The sequence below is a fragment of the Pseudorca crassidens genome, chromosome 1 (assembly GCF_039906515.1).
Source record: "Pseudorca crassidens isolate mPseCra1 chromosome 1, mPseCra1.hap1, whole genome shotgun sequence".
Taxonomy (NCBI): Eukaryota; Metazoa; Chordata; class Mammalia; order Artiodactyla; family Delphinidae; genus Pseudorca; species Pseudorca crassidens.
The window spans coordinates 194443441-194462669 of record NC_090296.1 but is presented as its reverse complement, the minus strand read 5'-3'; the positions used below and the strand labels follow the sequence as shown (position 1 = coordinate 194462669).

The following is a 19229-nucleotide window of genomic DNA, read 5'->3' as shown; positions in this document are numbered from 1 at the left end:
ACCCTGAACACTGAATGAAAGCTGCCAGGCTGTGGGATCATCGAAATAAAGCAAACTGGCAGTCATCCCCTTAGCATTTGTTGTTCATCTCAGGAATACCGCCAGGTACATAAACGTAGCCAGGGCGAACACATCTTTAAGGAAATGAAGAAATAAAAAAAAGAGAGAGAAGGGGAGAGGAGGATAGAAGAGGGAAGTAATGGGACTGAAGAGCAGTTACTAACATTGCCCTCACCGCACCCCACAAGCTGCTTTAACTTTGATGACCGGCTCTTCTTTGCAGATGTACATAGTTTCCCTGACCTTGGCAGAATCCAAGAATTTATACAGTTAGCAGTTCTTGCACAATCTCCTGAAAAGAACAGCACAAATGTTCTATCCTTCAATGCCAGGTGGGCCTTGCTACTCCTAGCCTCCTGTTTTCTTCCAGTAAATTAATTTACTTGCTTAGGTACTGGTGCGAAAAGAAACATCTAGTTCACCTCTTCTCTCTCCTTCTCCACGTCTGACAACACATCTCCGGGATTCTTTTCCCCCTTTCTTTGGATGACGTTGGGGGGAAGAGCTAAATCCTATGAAAACTGAATTATCTTCATCAACTAGAAATTTACGCCGGGCACGAAATGCAAAGGACTTTAAGACCTGCAGCCTTTCCGGGTTTGTTATTATGAGAAATGAAGTTCTCTTACTGTTGGATCTATTCACAGCACAGAGCCAAAGCCTACAGAGAATTTATCCTCCAATCAAAGACAGCCTGGATATCTTTCTATCTTAATAATAGATCCAAGATAACCACAGCTTGATGTATTAAATACCTTTTAGGACATGAACAATTTGAACAAGAATCTTCATTAATTCTAATTACGGTGCCTATAAGTCACGTTTAACACTTTCCACCCCTCAATAAATTAAAATTAAAGTGCCTATTTACAAAGCACAAGCCCTAATGAACCAAAAGCTCATTTCTAAAGGGGTCTGATGTTACGCCCAGGTGCTGTATAGACACGTCTCACTTTACCCAGATTCATGGGCCAGCATCAGTGTCAGTCAAACCTCGAAACCAACCAGTGTGACACCGCAGGGGTTGCAGACTTGAGTTCACTTCCAAGTTTATTTAAAAAAAAAAAAGAAAGAAGGGACTTTCACAATTCCAGAAAGTTTGCGTTTCTTTGACTTTCACGGGAGAAAGGAAAAAATAAACACTCTTCCAATTATACTTCTCTACTTCTCAGGACCAATAACAATGACAGAGTCTGCTAAAATGGTGACACCAACTGGGAATCTGAGCAACTTCTGATGAAAGAAGTAAAGAACTGATACTTCATGTGTTCTTTTTAAAATCACGATGCCAGGGAAAACTGTCAGCGCTAGAGACATCCTCAACTTCCTACAAGGAAGGAAGTTAAAAGAATAACTTTGTGTTTGTCCTAAGAACACTGGTAGGAGTCTTTCTCCAAGTCTTTCTTAGCTGAAAGAACTAAACATGTGAAATTGATTTTCATTTATTCGCGGCATTTGTTACAAAGGAGTGCAGCATAACCCAGGACAGCAAGGATCTAGTCAGCCCCCTGGATTCAAATTCTGACTCCAACTTTACTTGTTGTGTGACTGTGGACAAGTTACTGCTCTGTGTCTTAATGGTCTCGTCTGTAAAAATGGAGCCACAGACAGAAGATACAGCAAATAACCATAACAGTCAATAACCATTATTGTTACTTCCTCTGCCATGGTCTACTTCCTATTCAGGTTTTAACTAACGTTCTAAATAGGTAATAATATTTATAAGTAAGAATAACACACTCTTAAATAGGATTAATTAGGTAGCGGGTACCGTTCTAAGCAATTTACAAGTTTTAACTCATGTAATCCTTACGACCAACTTTTGAGGTGGCCACTATTTCGCAGATGATGACGCTGAGATGGAGGTACGGAGAGATTACGTCACTTGTCCAAGAGCCAACTAATAAACAAACGGCAGAGGCAGAATCCAGCCTCAGGAAGACCGGCTTCAGCGTCTAGGCTCTTATCACTACGCTGCTTCTTGAAGAAAAACCTTTGAAATAAATCTCCTAACATAATTTACATAAAAAAGAACTATGGAAATTCTAAGTTCAGCATGTAGTGAACCTATATTGCAACTAGGTGACATTTCAAGCGCAACATAAAGGAACGAGACTTAAAAAGCAAACAGATAAACCACAATGAACTTTCTTTCTAATTTATGCTCCTCCTTGCAGCTTCCAAAAATAAGTTCTGCCTTTGAAGCATTTGATATACCAGGTGAGCTAGGCTGTGACTTCGCAACAACCTTACGTAGAGTAGAACCAACAGCAACCTGGTTTCCCACAGTCCGTCCACGGGAAGCCCCATGAATATCTGCCACACGCAGCGGCAATCCCCGTGGACCGTGGCCATGATGCAACACTTACTGCTCAGGACTCAGCCCCTCCCCCGAGCTCCAGGATGGAAACCACGTCCTGGGGGAAATTAACTAAGCTCATGAGGGAAGGCATCCTCTCATCCCCATCTTTGAAATATCACTGACTTCAAGTAGGCTGCTGATGTGAAGAACCAGAAGATGGGTTATTTGGTGAGCTTACAATGATCTGGTCAACTACCAAAATGGAACCTTGATTAGAATACAAAAGTTCTTTTACAGCAGCTGCTGTCCTGCTTGAGGGCCTAAAGCAGAGACCTACCTATAAGCAATCTTCCCTTAAGACTAATGAATCTTCTGAAAGAATTAGTTAGAGCGACACAAACACATGATGGCTAGAAATACAGAGCTAAAAGGTTGGAAAAAAATAAAACCATGCCTTTTACCTTTTTACTTGTAGCCTTCACTCATGCTCATGTTCTAATGGATTCAGTATGTTCCAACATATTCCAACCTATAGTCATAATTTTCTAACAAAGAGCGATAGGCCAAATTACAATGACTAATGGACTATTTACCATAGAGAGTAATAAAATACTTTCATATCATAAGATCTTTCAGAGCCTAAATTTACATATATATTATATATTTTATACAATATATATACACTTATAAATATATATATTATATATCACACAATGCTCCCTAGATCCAGCCACACGTAAACTGTAGCTTAGTTATCAGGGAAATGGATATTAATACCGCAATAAGTTATGACTACACTGTCATAAGAACGACTGAAATGAAAAACCATCGACAATACCAAGTGTGGGCAATATGAAACAACTAAAACTGTTCTCCACTGCTTGAGGGAGTCAAAACTGGTTCACAACTTTGGAAAAGTGTTCTGCAGTGTTTACCTGACTTGAACACACGACCCAGCGTTCCACTCTATTCACTGAACAAAAAATGCATTCATATGTAGACCACAGGTAGGTACAAGACTGCATGTCACAGCATGGCTCTCAACAAACCCAACTGGAAAACAACTCAATGTCTAGCAACAGTAGGGGGATAAATCAGTTGTTGGATGTTCACCCAACGGAAGGCTGTCCAGCAGAGAAAATGAACCAGTTACCGAAACATACAACATAGATGAATATAACAATGGTAAGGTTGAGTGAAAGAATTCAGACATAAAATGATACCATTTCTATAAAATCTGCATAACAGGCCAAGTGAATCTATGGTCTCAGAAGTAGGGACAGTGGTTGGTTCCCTTTAGTGAGGAAGGAGGGAGTAATGATTGGCAAGGGTCAAAGCGGGCACCTCGGTGCTGGTAATACCTAGTTCTTGCCCTGGCTGTCGGTTATATAGGAGTGTTTACTTTGTGAAATCTCATCAGACTGAACACTTCATAATTTGTGCATCTTTTAGCATATATGTTACATATCAAGAAGAATGTTTATCGGTTTGTGGATCCCACAGCTTGTGGGATCTTAGTTCCCCAACCAGGGACTGAACCCTGGCCCTTGGCAGTTAAAGTGTGGAGTCCTAACCACTGGACCACCAGGGAATTCCCAAGAATATTTTAAAAGTTAAAAAAATTGGCCTACTTCCAAGCCCAATTGTGTACATATCTGTATAGGGCTGCCGTAACAGAACAACAAAAATATATTTTCCCACAGTCTGGAGGCTTGAAGTCCAAGGCCATGGTGCTGGCAGGGTTGGCTCCTGGTGAGACCTCTCTCCGTGGCTTGGGGTCAGCTATCTTCTCCCCCCGCCGTCCTCTCAATGGCCTATTTTTGTGTTCATGCACATTCCTGGCGTCTCTGCTTTGTAGGGACACTGGTTCTACGAGATTAGGGCCCCATTCTTATGACCTCATCTAACCTTAACTACCTCTTTAAAGACCCCATCTCCAAGTACAGTCACATTGGGGGGTAGGGCTTCAACATATGGATTTGGGAAGGGTCCCCTATTCTCGGTTATTAAAAAAAATAAAAATTCCTTCTCTTTATGTAAACTGTTCACATTTTCAACCTCTAAAATATTTAAATCTCATTAGTATTAAGAGCACCTAAAAGGACCAAGTTTAAAAAGTCTTAATAATATACAGTTTGTGAAAATGGAAGTCTAAGATTTTCAAAATTATATGGAAAGTATTTTTAATTCAAGGGCAGGAATAAAATCGAATTATATTTTTACATAGAACCCAGTGATATGGACCAAACACCATTCCAATATCAATTACATACATGCCCTAGCCACAGACGAGTAATATACACGGACGCATGTCACCTGTTTAACAAATCAATTGCTGGTGATAAAAAAACATTCAAAAGGAGGGCTTTCAAATGATTTAATCTAACATATACTTGTTGTTACTACCTACCCCGCATTTCTGCAGATCCTCTGATGAAACCATAACCTGTTAAATATTTAGCTACACCATAGTGGCTTTTGCTTATTCTTCAAATGATAGCAAAATATGAATGTGGTTCTAACAGAACAGAGATTAAATTACCAAAGGAAAAATACCGTGTTTGACTCAGCATTCTTGCCAAAGACTCTGGTTTTCCTTCTGTGATAGAAACAAGCTGGCAGTTCAGGGTTCATGATGCCTGTATAATCAGAACCCCAAATCCAGGCCACAGCAAGCACCTCATTTTACTGAGGTCCAAGGAGCTGGGTCTTTGTTTCAAGGAGACGGACTTTTAGGATAGATTTTTTTTTCAGTCTTCTGACATGCCAAAACATGGCAATATGTGTCTAAATTGATAGTAAGCCGTTCCGCAGCTCTCTTTATCGTTTATAACTGTGTTTCACGCACAGAATCTCATACGTCACCGAGAACACAAAGTCAGAAGGAAATTATCACAAGGAAAAACAAATTCCAGTTACCATACCCAGTGTAGCAATCCCTCCTAACCTTCCGGATTAAGTTATCAAAACTCCAGGACAAAAAAAAAAAAAAAAAAAACTCCAGGACCAGGGGAATTCACAGCCAACAAGACAACTGGAAAATGGTACCCGGCGACTGCCTTTAAAAGACATTTTTACAGAGCTCAATGAGCCCTAATTTATTTCTATCACAATATCTCGCTCACTTGAAACACGGCGGTTTTTCTTTCCACGCAGTTTCAACCAGCTGCCTGTCATTTTGTGTGGCTTTGCTGCAGTCTCTATGTGTCCTAAAAAGCTTATTTGTTTCTGCTTCAGGTACTCCAGCATTCAGTCCTGAGATGATTACTCCCCAGGGTCAATCTCCCGGTCCCAGAAGCAGAATAAATATGGAGGCTTGAAATGGGAAAGGCCTTGAGCGACCTTCCTTTAAGAAGCTCACCTTAGCTAAGTCACTATTTCTCAAGGCTCTTCACTCAGACCGAGGACCCTGATGCCTGAATTCTGCCCACGACAAGACCAGGCCCACGCACACACCTTTAGTGCCCCTCGCACCCCTCCCAGCTCCTCTGCCACCATCAGAACATGGCTCCAGGGTGGGCCCTCACGTGGCTTCATCTTCCTTTCTCCTTCCAAATGTCTCTTAGCCACACAAAAGCTCCTCTCCTTCTTAACCAGCTGTCCCTTTCCACCTTCCCACAACCGAAACAATCCCAACGAGCAGAGACCACAACGGAAGTTTTTTCTGTAAGTTACTCAGACTTACCATTGGCGCCCTTGGTGTTGCAAGGAGGGAGTGGATGGCTGGAGGCGGATCATCGTTTGTCTGTGCTGGGAAAATGGAAGGAGGCAGCCACAAGCCAAGGACAAAATCCTCACGGACGCTACAGGTCGACATGTTTAGGCTGAACTGCCGCTAACTAACTGGGGGGAGAGACGCGGGGAAAGGACCCCCAGAGCAGTGGGGAAAATGCCTTCCTTCCAGGAGAGAGGAAGCAGCTCTTGCAGCTGCCAGCCATCGTCTTGAGGAGCCAGCGCTCACAGACCAGAGATGATTTAGGAGCCTGCCAGCCAAAAAGGGGTGGTCCTTCAGCCAGGAAAGCCGGTTCTCTCTAGCACGCTCCTCCCCCACTTCCTCTCCGCCCAGAAGCATCAGATGAAGATACGGCACACCTACGCCTGATGAGACGTTAGCCTCACCTGGAGCCTATTATCCTCCGAGATCTGGCTGCCTCTACTCGTCCTCTGGGAATGAAAGTCCTTTCTGTAACCACGGATGAGAGCGTTTCCATGTCAGGGATCCTGACACTGCCTAGGGGGCAGTTCCAAATTCCTGGGCTGGAATCCACCTTAACTAAGATGAAGGCTGTCTCCAAAGCAGTTTCAGTTATGCCTCCAAGATACCATGTGCTCTACTTGACCTTACTAGCCTCGACCGACCGTTTCAAGAGCAGAGCCAATCTTCTCTTCTACAATTCAAGCCCCAGGTGGGAAGAAGAAAACTCCTGCTGGAGGAAGACCAGTATCTCAACTTTACAGCTGGTGGTACGGATGCCCACCGCCTGTCTCCCTACCCCCACCCCCCGCAAACCCCCCAAGCCTGGAATCATTTCTCCTGGGGTTCTTTCATGCTGTTCTGAAGAAATCCTCTGTAATGAAGTTTGCGTTTCTCTTTCCCCAACTTGCCAGGAGAGTGTAATTATGACACATATGGTCTCACTTAAAATTTAAATATATTAATTAGGACATTCAACGGCACAACTTTCACTTCAACTAAAAGCAAGTACAATAATACTATAGAAATCATAGGGATGATGCTGTAAGACCACCTCTGAAAAAACCAAAAGTGAATTCATGTTCATAGACTTCTCCAAACCATGAATTTAAGAGCACCCTTACCTGGCGAACGAAACTATTTGAGGTAGTGTCAGAAGAAGTGCTCCCATCGGATCCTTTAAATCTGTTTTTCCTTCTGGCTCCTTTTCCATATGACTACAAAAAAGAAGACAAAAAGACAAATGAGATTATTATTAGACTCTCACACAGGAATCTAGACCTAGCTCTAGACAATGTTCTAGATCAAGACAAAGAATGATTATCATCATATGGGCATGATTATAAAGTTACTGGTGACCATATGATATCACTTATATGTGGAATCTGAAATATGACACAATGAACTTATCTACGAAACAGAAACAGACTCACAGACATGGAGAACAGACTTGTGGTTGTGGGGGGTGAGAGGGGTGGGGGAGGGATGGAGTGGGAGTTTGGGATTAGCAGAGGCAAACTATTATATGTAGGATGGATCAACAACAAGGTCCCACTGTACAGCACAGGGAACTATATCCAATCTCCTGGGACAAACCATAATGGAAAAGAATATGACAAACAATGTGTATATATATATAGATAGATATATATAGATATATATGTCTAACTGAGTCACTTTGCTGTAGAGTGGAAATTAACGCAACACTGTAAGTCAACTATACTTCAATAAAATAAAAATGTTAAAAAGTTATTGGTGGAATCACAAATATTTATTTCAATTCAGTGAGTTGATAGGGAGGAGAGGTTTCTGGAAAAGGCAATTCATAACTGGTGAATTAAAACAATTTATGCTCTCTGTTAGCATATCTGTGGTTAAGAGGCAATGACCACTAAAGATAAGGCATTAAAAAAAGATAAGCATTTCTGTGCAGGAGGGACTGTGGCAGTTGTACTGAGAGAGGAGAGTAGCTGGTCAGAACCCTTCAGAGAGCATGAAGGCAGTAGGTTCGTGCATAATGAAGTACTGTTCCCAGGGGCGCTCAACAGCCAGTGTTTCCTTCTTTTCATGTCTTAATTTGTAATTCCACAGGTGTTCCTATACTGGGGTGGTCCTTGCACACGGTGGCTGTGGAACATCTGGCAGTATGAATTCTGATTACCTTTACATAGGTAGATAGATAGATTAGAGAGTTGAGAGATAGATGATAGGCAGACGGATAGATAGGTAGGTAGATAAGTTGGTAGACAGATAGATTGATCTAGATGGAACATGAATGCAGGCCGGTGCCAACTCTTCACATTATTGGATGGATCTAGAGAATGTTTTGAGAGATGTTGAAACAGCTATAGAAGTGGTAGCGAATTATACAAACTTAAAATACTTTGTACAATTTTCTGGCCCATTGGTGTAATGTTTGAATATGAAGTGAAAAGATTGTGGGGTTTTTTTATTATTATTAATAGGAGTAGAAAAGAGTTTTATTTGAGCCAAACCGAGGACTATAGCCTGAAAGACAGACAGCCTCTCAGATAGCTCTGAGGAACTGCTCTGGAAAAGCATGGTTTTCAGCACAGTTTATTTTTTCTTAATTTTATTGAAGTATAGTCGATTTACAACATTGTGTTGGTTTTTGCTGTACAGCAAAATGACTCAGTTATACATATACATGTTCTTTTTCATATTCTTTTCCATGATGGTTTATCAGAGGATATTGAACATAGTTCCCTGTGCTAGACAGTAGGACCCTATTGTTTATCCAAAAAGCTTGCTTTTTAACCACTTAATTATTTTGCTGAGAAGGCAAAAAATAAATGTTATGGAATAGTAATAATAATAAGAAGAAGGTAGCATTTAAGAACAGGATGTTAAAGGTAAGACAATTTGTCTCAGTAACACGTTAGGGCCAAGCACAAACATCTACAAATGAACTTGCTTCTTCTAATATACCTACAGCTTACACTGAGAGCAACACGAAGACTAAACTATGCATTCATCTACGGTTAATTCTAGGCATGGATAAAGTTATTGAGAAAATTACACATTAAAATATAAGTGAAAAATAGCTCAACACCGAGCTTTCCAGATAAATATACACAGGCGGGAATCCTACTATAGCTGACCTTAAAAATGGGGATATTGGGCTTCCCTGGTGGCGCAGTGGTTGAGAGTCCGCCTGCCGATGCAGGGGACGCGGGTTACTGCCCCCGTCCGGGAAGATCCCACATGCCGCGGAGCGGCTGGGCCCGTGAGCCATGGCCGCTGAGCCGGCGCGTCCGGAGCCTGTGCTCCGCAACGGGAGAGGCCACAACAGTGAGAGGCCCGTGTACCGCAAAAAAAAAAAAAAAAAAAAAAATGGGGCTATTAAGGCTTGCCTCCCAGGGTGGTTTTAGGTATTAAATGAAGGAATGTATTTATAGCATTTAGTATAAGACCTAGCACACGGTAAGGACTCAAAATAATATTTTAAAAAGTGATACCCACATAAGAGTGAGAAGAGCGGAGAAAAACTGGGCTGAAATGTATAACGTGTTTAGAGGGATCAGGCCCACAGAGACTTCATTAGACGATCAGAATTTACAAGTTTGCTTTTTTGAAAAGCACCATGTCCAGGTTTTACAAATGAGACTTTTGTTATATTTTATACATTCATATGGTTTTCATTAAAATGGAAATATTTTATAAACCATAATATACGTAGCACTTAGGCAAGCCGAAATCTCTTACAAACATTTGTGTTGTGAGCAATTTAGATGAATTTGCACTCAGTGAGGGGGTGGTATAATTTTAAAGCAAAAATTTGTCTTAAATATGTTTGTTCTCTTCCAAGTATCGAAGGGATTTATATAATACAAATGTGTTTCCATGACATTTAATTAACGCGGCTTCATAAAAGGAAAGACAATCTAGGCTGGGCTTTCATAATACAAGGTTCTCTTCACGTAACAGCACATTCTTCTTACTTCTGTAAACATTATTCCGTAAACTGTTGAAAAATAACATTCTTTCAACAATGGTCTTCCTTTTCCAATTTTTACAGAAAGGTTTAGACAAATGTGTCTTCCAAGGCCTACAACATTTAAAGTCTGAAAGTTTCCTTAAAATTAAAAGAAACCTTTTTTCTATTATTCCATATGGAAAAATACTTATTACCTTGAAAGCATTTTCAAGGCCTAACGTGTTTCCTTGGGGGAAGGTGAGAGCAAATCTGTGTCAAATACACTATGTACCTTCATTCGGAGCATAAATTATTTCTGAGAACAAAGACGAAATATTCTCTCATCCCAATAACCCCGTGTCCTTCCAGCATCATTTGGACATGGATGGAAAAAGCTTCTTTGAAATTCCATCATTATCATTTATTTCGGATTTTTAATGATAAGTATGTTTCTACTATTCAGCTGCTTTGGAGTATAAACTTTTTCATGGCTGCTGACATTGCCCGGCAGGCACTGTGAGAACCACACAATATTTAAGACAGCCAGTCCCAGGGGAGGCTGCAGTTCTCTGCAAAAAAATGAGACACATTTAAAAAGTCACTTTAATTTGTCCAGGCCCCTGGGAACACTGTTCGCAAACATGGTTTCAGGTGTACTTAGCTACCAATGCAATGTGTCTACATTGGATTATTACAGGTTTCAACTGTACTAAGAAACAGGTTTCAACCGTACTAAGAAACAGAAAAAATGATGGCATACTGAATTGCACACAAACTGGTGATAGTTTTGAGAAAAAATATCTTGTTCTTCAATCACTGAAATGCAGGAGGGATGATTTATTCAAAGTGTTTCTGCTTAACAGTGTTAAAGCAAATTCCTATTCATTATATATATTTATTTAAAACCAAAATAGATATGCTTAATTACACCTCTATTCTATTTACTAATTTCAGCAGTAATTTCTCTCTTATAGTCTCCTTTTTTAAAAAAAATTTAACTGTCAAAAATGACACCTCAATGACTAGTTACTTTTTATAACAATATCCAGGATCAAGAAGAAGCAAAGTTAAAGCAACTTTTGCAAACTTAATAGTCCATTTCTATGTACTTTAAAAAAGGCTGGTGAAAATTTATACCACCATTACCAAATGAAGTTGCCTTTAATTCCATGCATTTTTAAAATCAAGTCCATCTGACTAAAATGACTTGTGTATTGGTTATTCAAAATTCTGGAAAATAAGGACCAGAGTGTTTCATACGAAGGAATTTTTTTTAAAAAAGGGAAGCCCAACCCTCACCCAAATAATAAAAGACAGGAAAGATTAAGTATTCAAATATTTAGTTGCCTAAATGGGGAAAAGAAGTATAGTTTTCTTAATTGGCTACTTCAAATGCCGCTACTTTTATGACTAATGGGGTTTCTAAAATTTTTTTTTAACAACACTAAGTATATAAACATCTGATATATGAAACAATTAATAATTAGAGCCAGAGTTTCAGGAAGTAAAAGGAAGAAGAGACAGGGGGTATGTCCGGAGGGCTAAGTGTACCCCATAATACTCTCCATGATGTATGCAGACCCCTACATCCTTATGGAACACAGTCTGAAAAGTCACTGATTCCCACTCAATTGCCTCTTGGTTATACACAGCTTAATTAAAAAAACCAGTGAAGTCACCACAGCAAATAGGAAAAAAGAAAACCATACTTTTGAATTCCTTTACTCCTCCTAAAACATCAGCCAAATTAAGTAAGATTTCAGAAACCAGAAAGAAATGGCCACAAATATATAAATGACTTATTAAAAAGATCTCCACCATTCATCCGGATGTTAATATCAGTTTCACGTGAATGACTGTCTTCTTTGACACTAAATACTTTTCAAATTGGACTGTAATCTTAAAAATCAACAAATAAATGGCCACACTTCCACAGGTGGTTGAAATCTAATTTCTGTATGACTGAAGCAGACGGTAACAGTTAATTACAGAAGCTGCCAGTTAAGTGGAGACTTCAGCCCAGCCTTGCACACAAAGTTGGCTTGGCGGCCCCTGGGGGCAGCTTTAAAAATGTCGCTTCTGTGGTTGATGAATAAGGTGACAGTTCTCCTACCTATGAATTGCTCCCCGTGAGCAAAATGCTGATGCCTGAAATTAATTTCTATCCCTCTTGATCAGCATTCATTGATATTTATCCCTTCGAACTGCAGACTTTCCTCATTTTAGAGTCGGAAGCGAAGGAAGCCGAAACTAACTGGAGAGGAATATGGAGAGGAATCAGACATGAAATGTCCTCATCTGTCAACAGTTTAGTGTGAATGAGGCTGTCAGATCTTTCACTAGGGGAGAAGTCACTGAGATTCCTTCCCTAGAAAGAGGGGAATCAAGTTCTCTATATGGATCAGTTTACACAAAAGCAGAAAGGACTCAAGAAGCAGCATAAATAGCGCTCTTTTGGGGGTCTTGCAGGTAGAGAAGGGAGGGGGGACGAGGCCAGGGCGGGAGATGCCCGGGGCCAAGCTTACCTTCTTCATAATCTGTACCTCCAGCCAGTTTTGGAAAGAATTCTAAGACAGACCCAGTCACTTAATTAAGGTGTCATCATTAACCCGAACTCCCTGTTACTGTGAAAGTCCGTGTGTGCCACAGACTCTTGGTAGGATAGAGACATGTCCCCATGGTCACAGAACCAAAGAGGGCCACCCGCTACCCACCCCCCTCAGGGTTAACATAATTTGCTCAGCTTCTCTTGAAAGGCCCGAGGCTACAGACTGCATAATTCAATGCAATCAGGTAGAGCAACAGGTAAACTAATTCTTCACACAAAAGGAAAGACAAAAAGAACGGGAACATAAAACCACACGGCTAACTCAACCTCCAATCACTCAAATCATCAGATATTATGTCTCGCATTTTAAAACACACTCGGAAATTCTGATGAGCAGGTTTTAAAACTTCTCCCGGGCAGCATCAGAGCAAAATCCCACTGAAGGGGCAAGTGATGGGGGTCAGGAGAAAAGGGGGCAGCAAAACCTAAAGCCCAGTACCCACGTGCACTGTGCTGAGAGACCTCAAAGACTGAACTGGACCTGGAAGTGTCTGGCAAAGTTTCTGGAAAGTGGTATTGACCTGGGGGGAAGGGCTGCCGCTCTCTTCAGATAAAGCACCGCCTGGCTCCACGATTCAGGCCGCTGCCAGGAGCAAAGCAAACAGGCCGTCTGCTTACTGCCTGTTCACCTCCAGGTGCGATGGCAGGTGCTGGTTACCGTCTCTTTAAGGCCTGAAGTGCTGAGCTACCGCTCTCCTTCTCACTCTTTTCCTCCTCTGCTGCCATCCTAGACTCAGTTCCCTTCACCCGGATTTTGCATACACCCAGCCTCCATCCAGATCTGGCCAACTCCCTGGAGAATTCCCGGGGCTGTCCAATAGAAATCGAAGTCACATACATAAGAGGAATTTTGTAGTAGCGCTGTGAAAAGGCAACAGGTCAGATGAACTGGAATAGTGTATTTGACTTAACCTAATATATCAAAAATATTACCCTTGTGACGCACAGTTGATGTAAGTGTACTAATGACATGCAGAATGATATTCTTTGTTTCCTATGAAGTCTCTGAAATCTGTATTGTATATTTTTAGTTTACCTGCATTTTTAGTTGATCTGTAATCTGTGTACTTATTTTACCTGTATTTTTCTGTATTTTAAAATGTGTATTTTATATTTACAGCACATCTCAGTTCACACTAGCCACATTTCGAGTGCTCAGAAACCACGTGTGACGAGTGGCTACCATGGTGGACAGTACAGATTTGGAGGGACAGCGTTCAGCTAGCACCTCGACTTTGGAGGCAGACTGTGTCCACGTTTGCACTGAAACTGTTCAGCAGGTCACCTAAAAAAGGGATGCAATGTGTTTAGACCTGAACTTTCAGGACTTTGCAGTTAGATTGTCACTCACTTCTCGTGTAGGAAATAGATCTATTTTGTTTATGACCGTGTGCTGGGGGGAAGGGGTTGGAGTATATGAGGGTGCCCCCTCCCTAGGCAGGATTTTTGACATAAAAAAAGAACAATGGGCAGTCTGTGAAGCTCCATCTTTTGCTTTGCTCATATAGGACTCCCAATGTACTCCAGAGGTGAAAGAGAAAGGATTCTTAAAACCCATGATTGCTGAGAGACACTGTCTGCAAATGAACATTCCATTTCTCAGGAGAATTACTATGACTTGGTGTCACAAAACAGAGAGATGCTCCAGAGACAGCCTCTTCTTCTCAGGCCGTTTTACTGCTGGCCTGGCCTGCCCAGAGACATGGAAGACGTGCCTTGCCAAGTTTTCACTGCGCTGTGATGTCATGAGTTATGAGATCTCAAATAAACAAGGCAATGTTTCCCCCAAATAATGGCTGTGATACGAACACGATTCAAGGAGGATTGCTTTCATTTTTGGAAGGTAGAGAGAGCAAGGAGATGGACGCTGATGCAGCTGAATATTTATACCTCTTACCCGCTTCTAATATGCATTCCTCCCTCCCTCTCTCATTCCATCACTTGCAATTCCTGTGGCCTGGGTCTCTGGAATGCGTCCATCTGTAGTTCTGTCCTATCTATTATCTTTTCTCTCTTTTCAGTTTAGACCTTATTACCTCTTGTCCAAACTGTTACATCAATCTCCGTTCTGGCAGCTCCACCTCTAGACTCCCAAGACCCCAAAGCACCTTACAGAACACTCCCAGGAGAAGCTTCCCCATGAGCTCTTATACTGCGCCTTCCCTGAACCTCTTCCAAGGTTCTCTGTTTTTCAATACGTTGCAGGTTCCAAAGCCTCCAAGATGTGGCCTCAAATTGCCACAAACTGTCAGACTTCTGCTTGATTATGCCCAATCTGTACCTGTCCACGCTCTTTCCAAACTAGGGATTACAAACGTATCAGACTTCTAACTGCTGTGACTTGGTGTCCTGAATAGCTCCTTACCATCTCTCTGAAAGTCTGTTGAAATCTGACCCATCCTTCAAACCCCTTCTCAAATGCCGCTTCTTGCATGAAGCCCTTACAGATTACTCCAAATGGAGTACTTGTGTTCTCGACTCCTTTGCAACCATCTAAGATTCAGTACTTCTCTTAGCGTCCCATGCTGTACGACTGTCATCGCTTTGTCACCCTTGCAGCTACTGGAAACTACTGAAGGCAGAAAGTGTGTCTTCTCGTGTCTGAATCATTTCCGTGTGGCAGCTGCATCACAAATACTTGTTGCCTTACGTTTAACTACATAAATCACAAAGTAAATTAGGATCTCTTATCTGAATGCAGTCATGCTTTCTGTCTGCCCTAACTTTGATCTCCAGGAATTCAGGAACTCTATTTTTATCATAAGAATAAAAACTCAAAACAAAACAAAACAAAACCCCAAAAAACCCTTGAAGGAAGATCAAAGAGAAAAGCGGGTTTAAAAGTCCTTTCCTCTGTCAGTATTCAAGACCTTCATCCTAGAATAACAGAAGTCCCTGCGTACACTTCTCTCTCTCTCACGTAAGCCGGTGAGTATCTAGATAAAATCAGGAGTCTAGAACAAACGTGACAGGGGTTGGTAAGAATTCAGGTCCCCTGGCAGAGGCTAGATGGAAATGTCGGTGGTTAGTTACATGCCCCCGCTGGGCTTGTGCAGCCAAACAGCCCGAGGCTGACTAAAATCTAGCTGTTTTACCTCTAGGAAAGAAAGGAATTCCTCTATGAAAGACATGGATTTCTGACGATACAAGTGATTGCCTTCTACCTTTTTCCTCCGTCTCAAATCCAAATGAATGATGTGTTTTAAGTCTGCACTCTTAACTCCCAGTGGTAAAAGGAAGTTCAACAAAGCTCCAAGATCATGCCACCAGAACCAACATTATTAACAGTGTCAACATAGCTATAGCAGTCTATTTCTAACCACCTATCAAAACAACAAAGCAGCAAAACACTTTATCATCACTGTGGCCCACTCCTGCCCCCGTAACTACAGTAAAGAAGACGAACACGCTCTCTCGAGCATATACAAATATAAAATATATAAATTATGTATTTAGAAATTTTACATAAACATAAAGCTACATAATCTTCCCACATTTTCCAATCTAGCAAACGGAGGCTTGAAATCAACAAGGCAGTATCACTAAGCAAAGAAGACACACTTCTCCAAAAAGTGATGCCTGAAAGGTAACCGTGACCTCTTCACCGCGACTCGCCAAGCAGCCCACCGTTAGGAGTCTCAAGTCTTGTTTCCCTGCTAGGATAGAAGTTGAGAGACTCCTTACCGCTGAGAACTGGAGGCGTCTGTAATCCAAACGGTACCTGCCAAAGCCTTCCGTAAAAGCCACCTTATCCGTGCCCAGCGCCTGCAACTGACATCTCCTATTTCACGACGAGCAGCAAACCGGAATCTCCCCAGAAACCGCTAATACTGAAAGTGGTCCCGGAGCTCCCCGAGACGGCTCACATTTCAGGGCCAAGGGAAAAATGAAAACTTTCGCGTCCCCAGCGCGCTCTCTCCGGCAGGGGCCGAGGGGTCCAGGCAAGCCTTGGCCAGGGCCACGAGGGGAGCGGAGCCGGCCGCGCGGCGCAACGCCCAGGTGCCGAGGCGGGTCACGGGGGAGGCAGGGGCGGAGCGTCCCCTCCCACGCCCCCCACTCCCACCCCGGCTCAGAGCCGGTCCGGCGGGGTCGGCGTCGGAGCGGAGCTGCGGAAGCCGAGCCCCTCCCGGCCCCCGCCCCGCACTCACGATCTTGAGCAGGTCCAGTCCGCTCGCCTGGTCCATGGCTCTCCATGTGCCTCTCCCGGGAAGGGGCGACGAGGGCTGGCCGCGGCAGCCTCCGAGGACCCCGAGGTCTCCCCCGCCCCTTCCCTCCCTCGGGCTTCGGGGAAGCCGAGGAAAACGGAAGCCGGAGAAGAGCCCGGGGCGCGGGGCGGGGGGAACGGGAGGCGGAGAGGGGCAGGGGCGCCGAAGCCCGCAGGGGAGAAGGGGGTGGCCACGCGCGGGGGGGAGGAGAAGGCGGCGGAGGGGGAGACCCAGGCCGGAGCGAGCGGCCGGGCGAGGGATCCGGGCAGAGGCGGCGCCGGGAGAGACGGAGCTCGGCGCCCGGGCGGCTCACAAAGAAAGGGGCGGGCGCGGCGATCTCGCTACCTGTGCGGCCGCTCCGAGCGCCCCCGCGGGAGCCGCGTTCTCCGGCAGGTCCATCGGGATCTCTTGCGCCACCGCCGCCGCCGCTGTGGGAGGCGACTTGGACAGGTCGCTCTGGACCATTGGCGAACGGTCGGCCGGGAGCCAGCAGCCGGCCCCCGGCGGCGGGTCCCCTCCTCCGTTCCCCGCCCCCCGCTGCAGGGGCCGCCCGGGGCTCGCGGCGCTCAGGGCGCGGGGCGCGGCCGGGCCAGGTTGCGAGCGAGGCGCGGGGCAGCCGGGCGGCGGGGGGCGCGGGCAGGGCGAGCGCCGAGCGGGCACTGGAGCCGCCGGCGCTGGGGCAGGTCCTCGCCGAGAGGGAGGGCGCTCCGGCCGCGCGAGCGCAGGGGGAGGCGCGTCGGCCGGCGAGAGTGACAGGCCACCGAAAGGCCGAAAAGTTGCCCGCGGGAGGCGCGGGCCGCCGGGGCCCCGGCGCAGCCGCTGCGCGTCGCCGTGGCACGCGCGCTGGAAAGTTTTCAAAGCCGCGAAAGCCAGGCCTCGCTCCCGGGGGCTTCCTTTCTCCGGCGGCCGAGCTCCAGCCCCTCCGCGCCCCACGAGCCCGCGGGCGGGAACAGGTCGCTCGCCTCGGAGACGCGGGAGGCTCCTCTCCGCCCCTGCACGCCCGAAATCTGTCAAGGCCTCGCGCGGCCCCGGGGAGCAAGTGTCTACTGAGGACCTCCCATCCCCATCGACCGCTGGAGCCCCTGGACGGCGGCAGTGACGAGGAGCCAGCAGAGAAACGCCGCCGGTGACCCGAGGATTGCGGCCCCGCCCGAATCTGCAGCTGGCCTGGGCTCCTGGGTCCAAATCGACCCACTTCCAAATCCGAAGTTTTCCCTTTATGGCTCCGGGTTGGCTTCATCTTTGCCAACTGCTTCTTCCCTCTTTCTGTAGAGTTGAGAAGTCTTAATGTCCCATTTTGGACGTGTAAGCATTTCCTTAGGATTCTGAACTCTTGATAAGAGAGTAGCAGCCGTAGCAAGAATGTTTCCTTTACGGCATAACGTTCAGCTATTCCTAATAAGACGTATTTTTTGTATTACAGGGTAGCTCGTATTTCAAGAACTTTTACTACAGTGGAACTTTCTGTAGAACAAGTTTTCCCGGCATCGGTGTGGTTTTTGTAACAATTGAATGTAGACGGTTCTGGATACTGAAATATACATATGGAAATTTACTACCATAGGCTTCAGCTGCGTTTTATATTTTGCCATGGTGTATTAAATTATTATGGGATACAGTCCTTGTTCTTCTCAAAGATAAATGCATCCACCTCCATCATACAGTGATCTGAGTCAGGCTTAAAGAACAGGTGTTGGTTAGGCATATTCAAAATGTCATTGATTTTCTTAACCTTCGGGGTTAAATTGTCATTTTTATTTAAGTGTGACTGAAGGTTCAAAAACAAACTCACAGAATAAGAGACTAGATGTGTGGTTACCAGAGGGTTAGCTGAAGTCAGTCAAAGGTGAAAACTCCCAGTTATAAGATATCTAAGTACTAGGGATGTAATGTACAACGTGATAAACGCAATGAACACTGCTGTCTGTTGTTATATACGAAAGTTGTCGGGAGGGTAAATCCTAAGAGTTCTCATCACAAGGAAAATTTTTTTCCTGTTTTTTAAATTTTGTATCTATACGAGATGATGGATGTTCACTAAACTTATTGTGATAATCATTTCGTGGTGTATGTAAGTCGCATCATTATGCTGTACACCTTAAACTTATGCAGTGTTGTATTTCAATTAAATTGCAATAAAAATGGAAGAAAGATACATACATACATACATACATATTTCCAAAATAGGGGGGAAAACCTGACTGTTAAACAGAAGCAGTGAAAAATTGGTTAACAACAACGACGATGATAGTAAAGTCACATTTTGAAAAGCAACAGACAGGGGAGCTGGAAAGCTGTTGTTTAGGATGTGGGTGGGTGGCCAGCCAGCCAGGGAAGGGGGCACCCTCTGCTTTGTAGCCATGGCTAGTAGCCTTCCCAAAACCTTGGCTAAGATTTGTTAAAAAAAAAAAAAAAAAAAAGCA

At 44.0% G+C, this 19229-nt stretch overlaps 1 protein-coding gene across 2 annotated transcripts in view; it reads right to left on the bottom strand.

Moving 5' to 3' along the window:
- The window catches only part of CACNB2 (calcium voltage-gated channel auxiliary subunit beta 2), a 400175-nt gene extending 382826 nt beyond the window's left edge, over positions 1-17349 (bottom strand). For both annotated transcript variants that reach the window (XM_067704511.1, XM_067704518.1), the window contains exons 1-2: positions 17152-17349; positions 7181-7273 (exon numbers count right to left, since the gene is read on the bottom strand). In XM_067704511.1, coding sequence (XP_067560612.1) covers positions 7181-7273; positions 17152-17271 — 213 coding nt within the window. In that variant the 5' untranslated portion in view covers positions 17272-17349. The remainder of the gene's footprint in view (positions 1-7180; positions 7274-17151) is intronic.
- Between the last annotated feature and the right edge of the window lie 1880 nt (positions 17350-19229).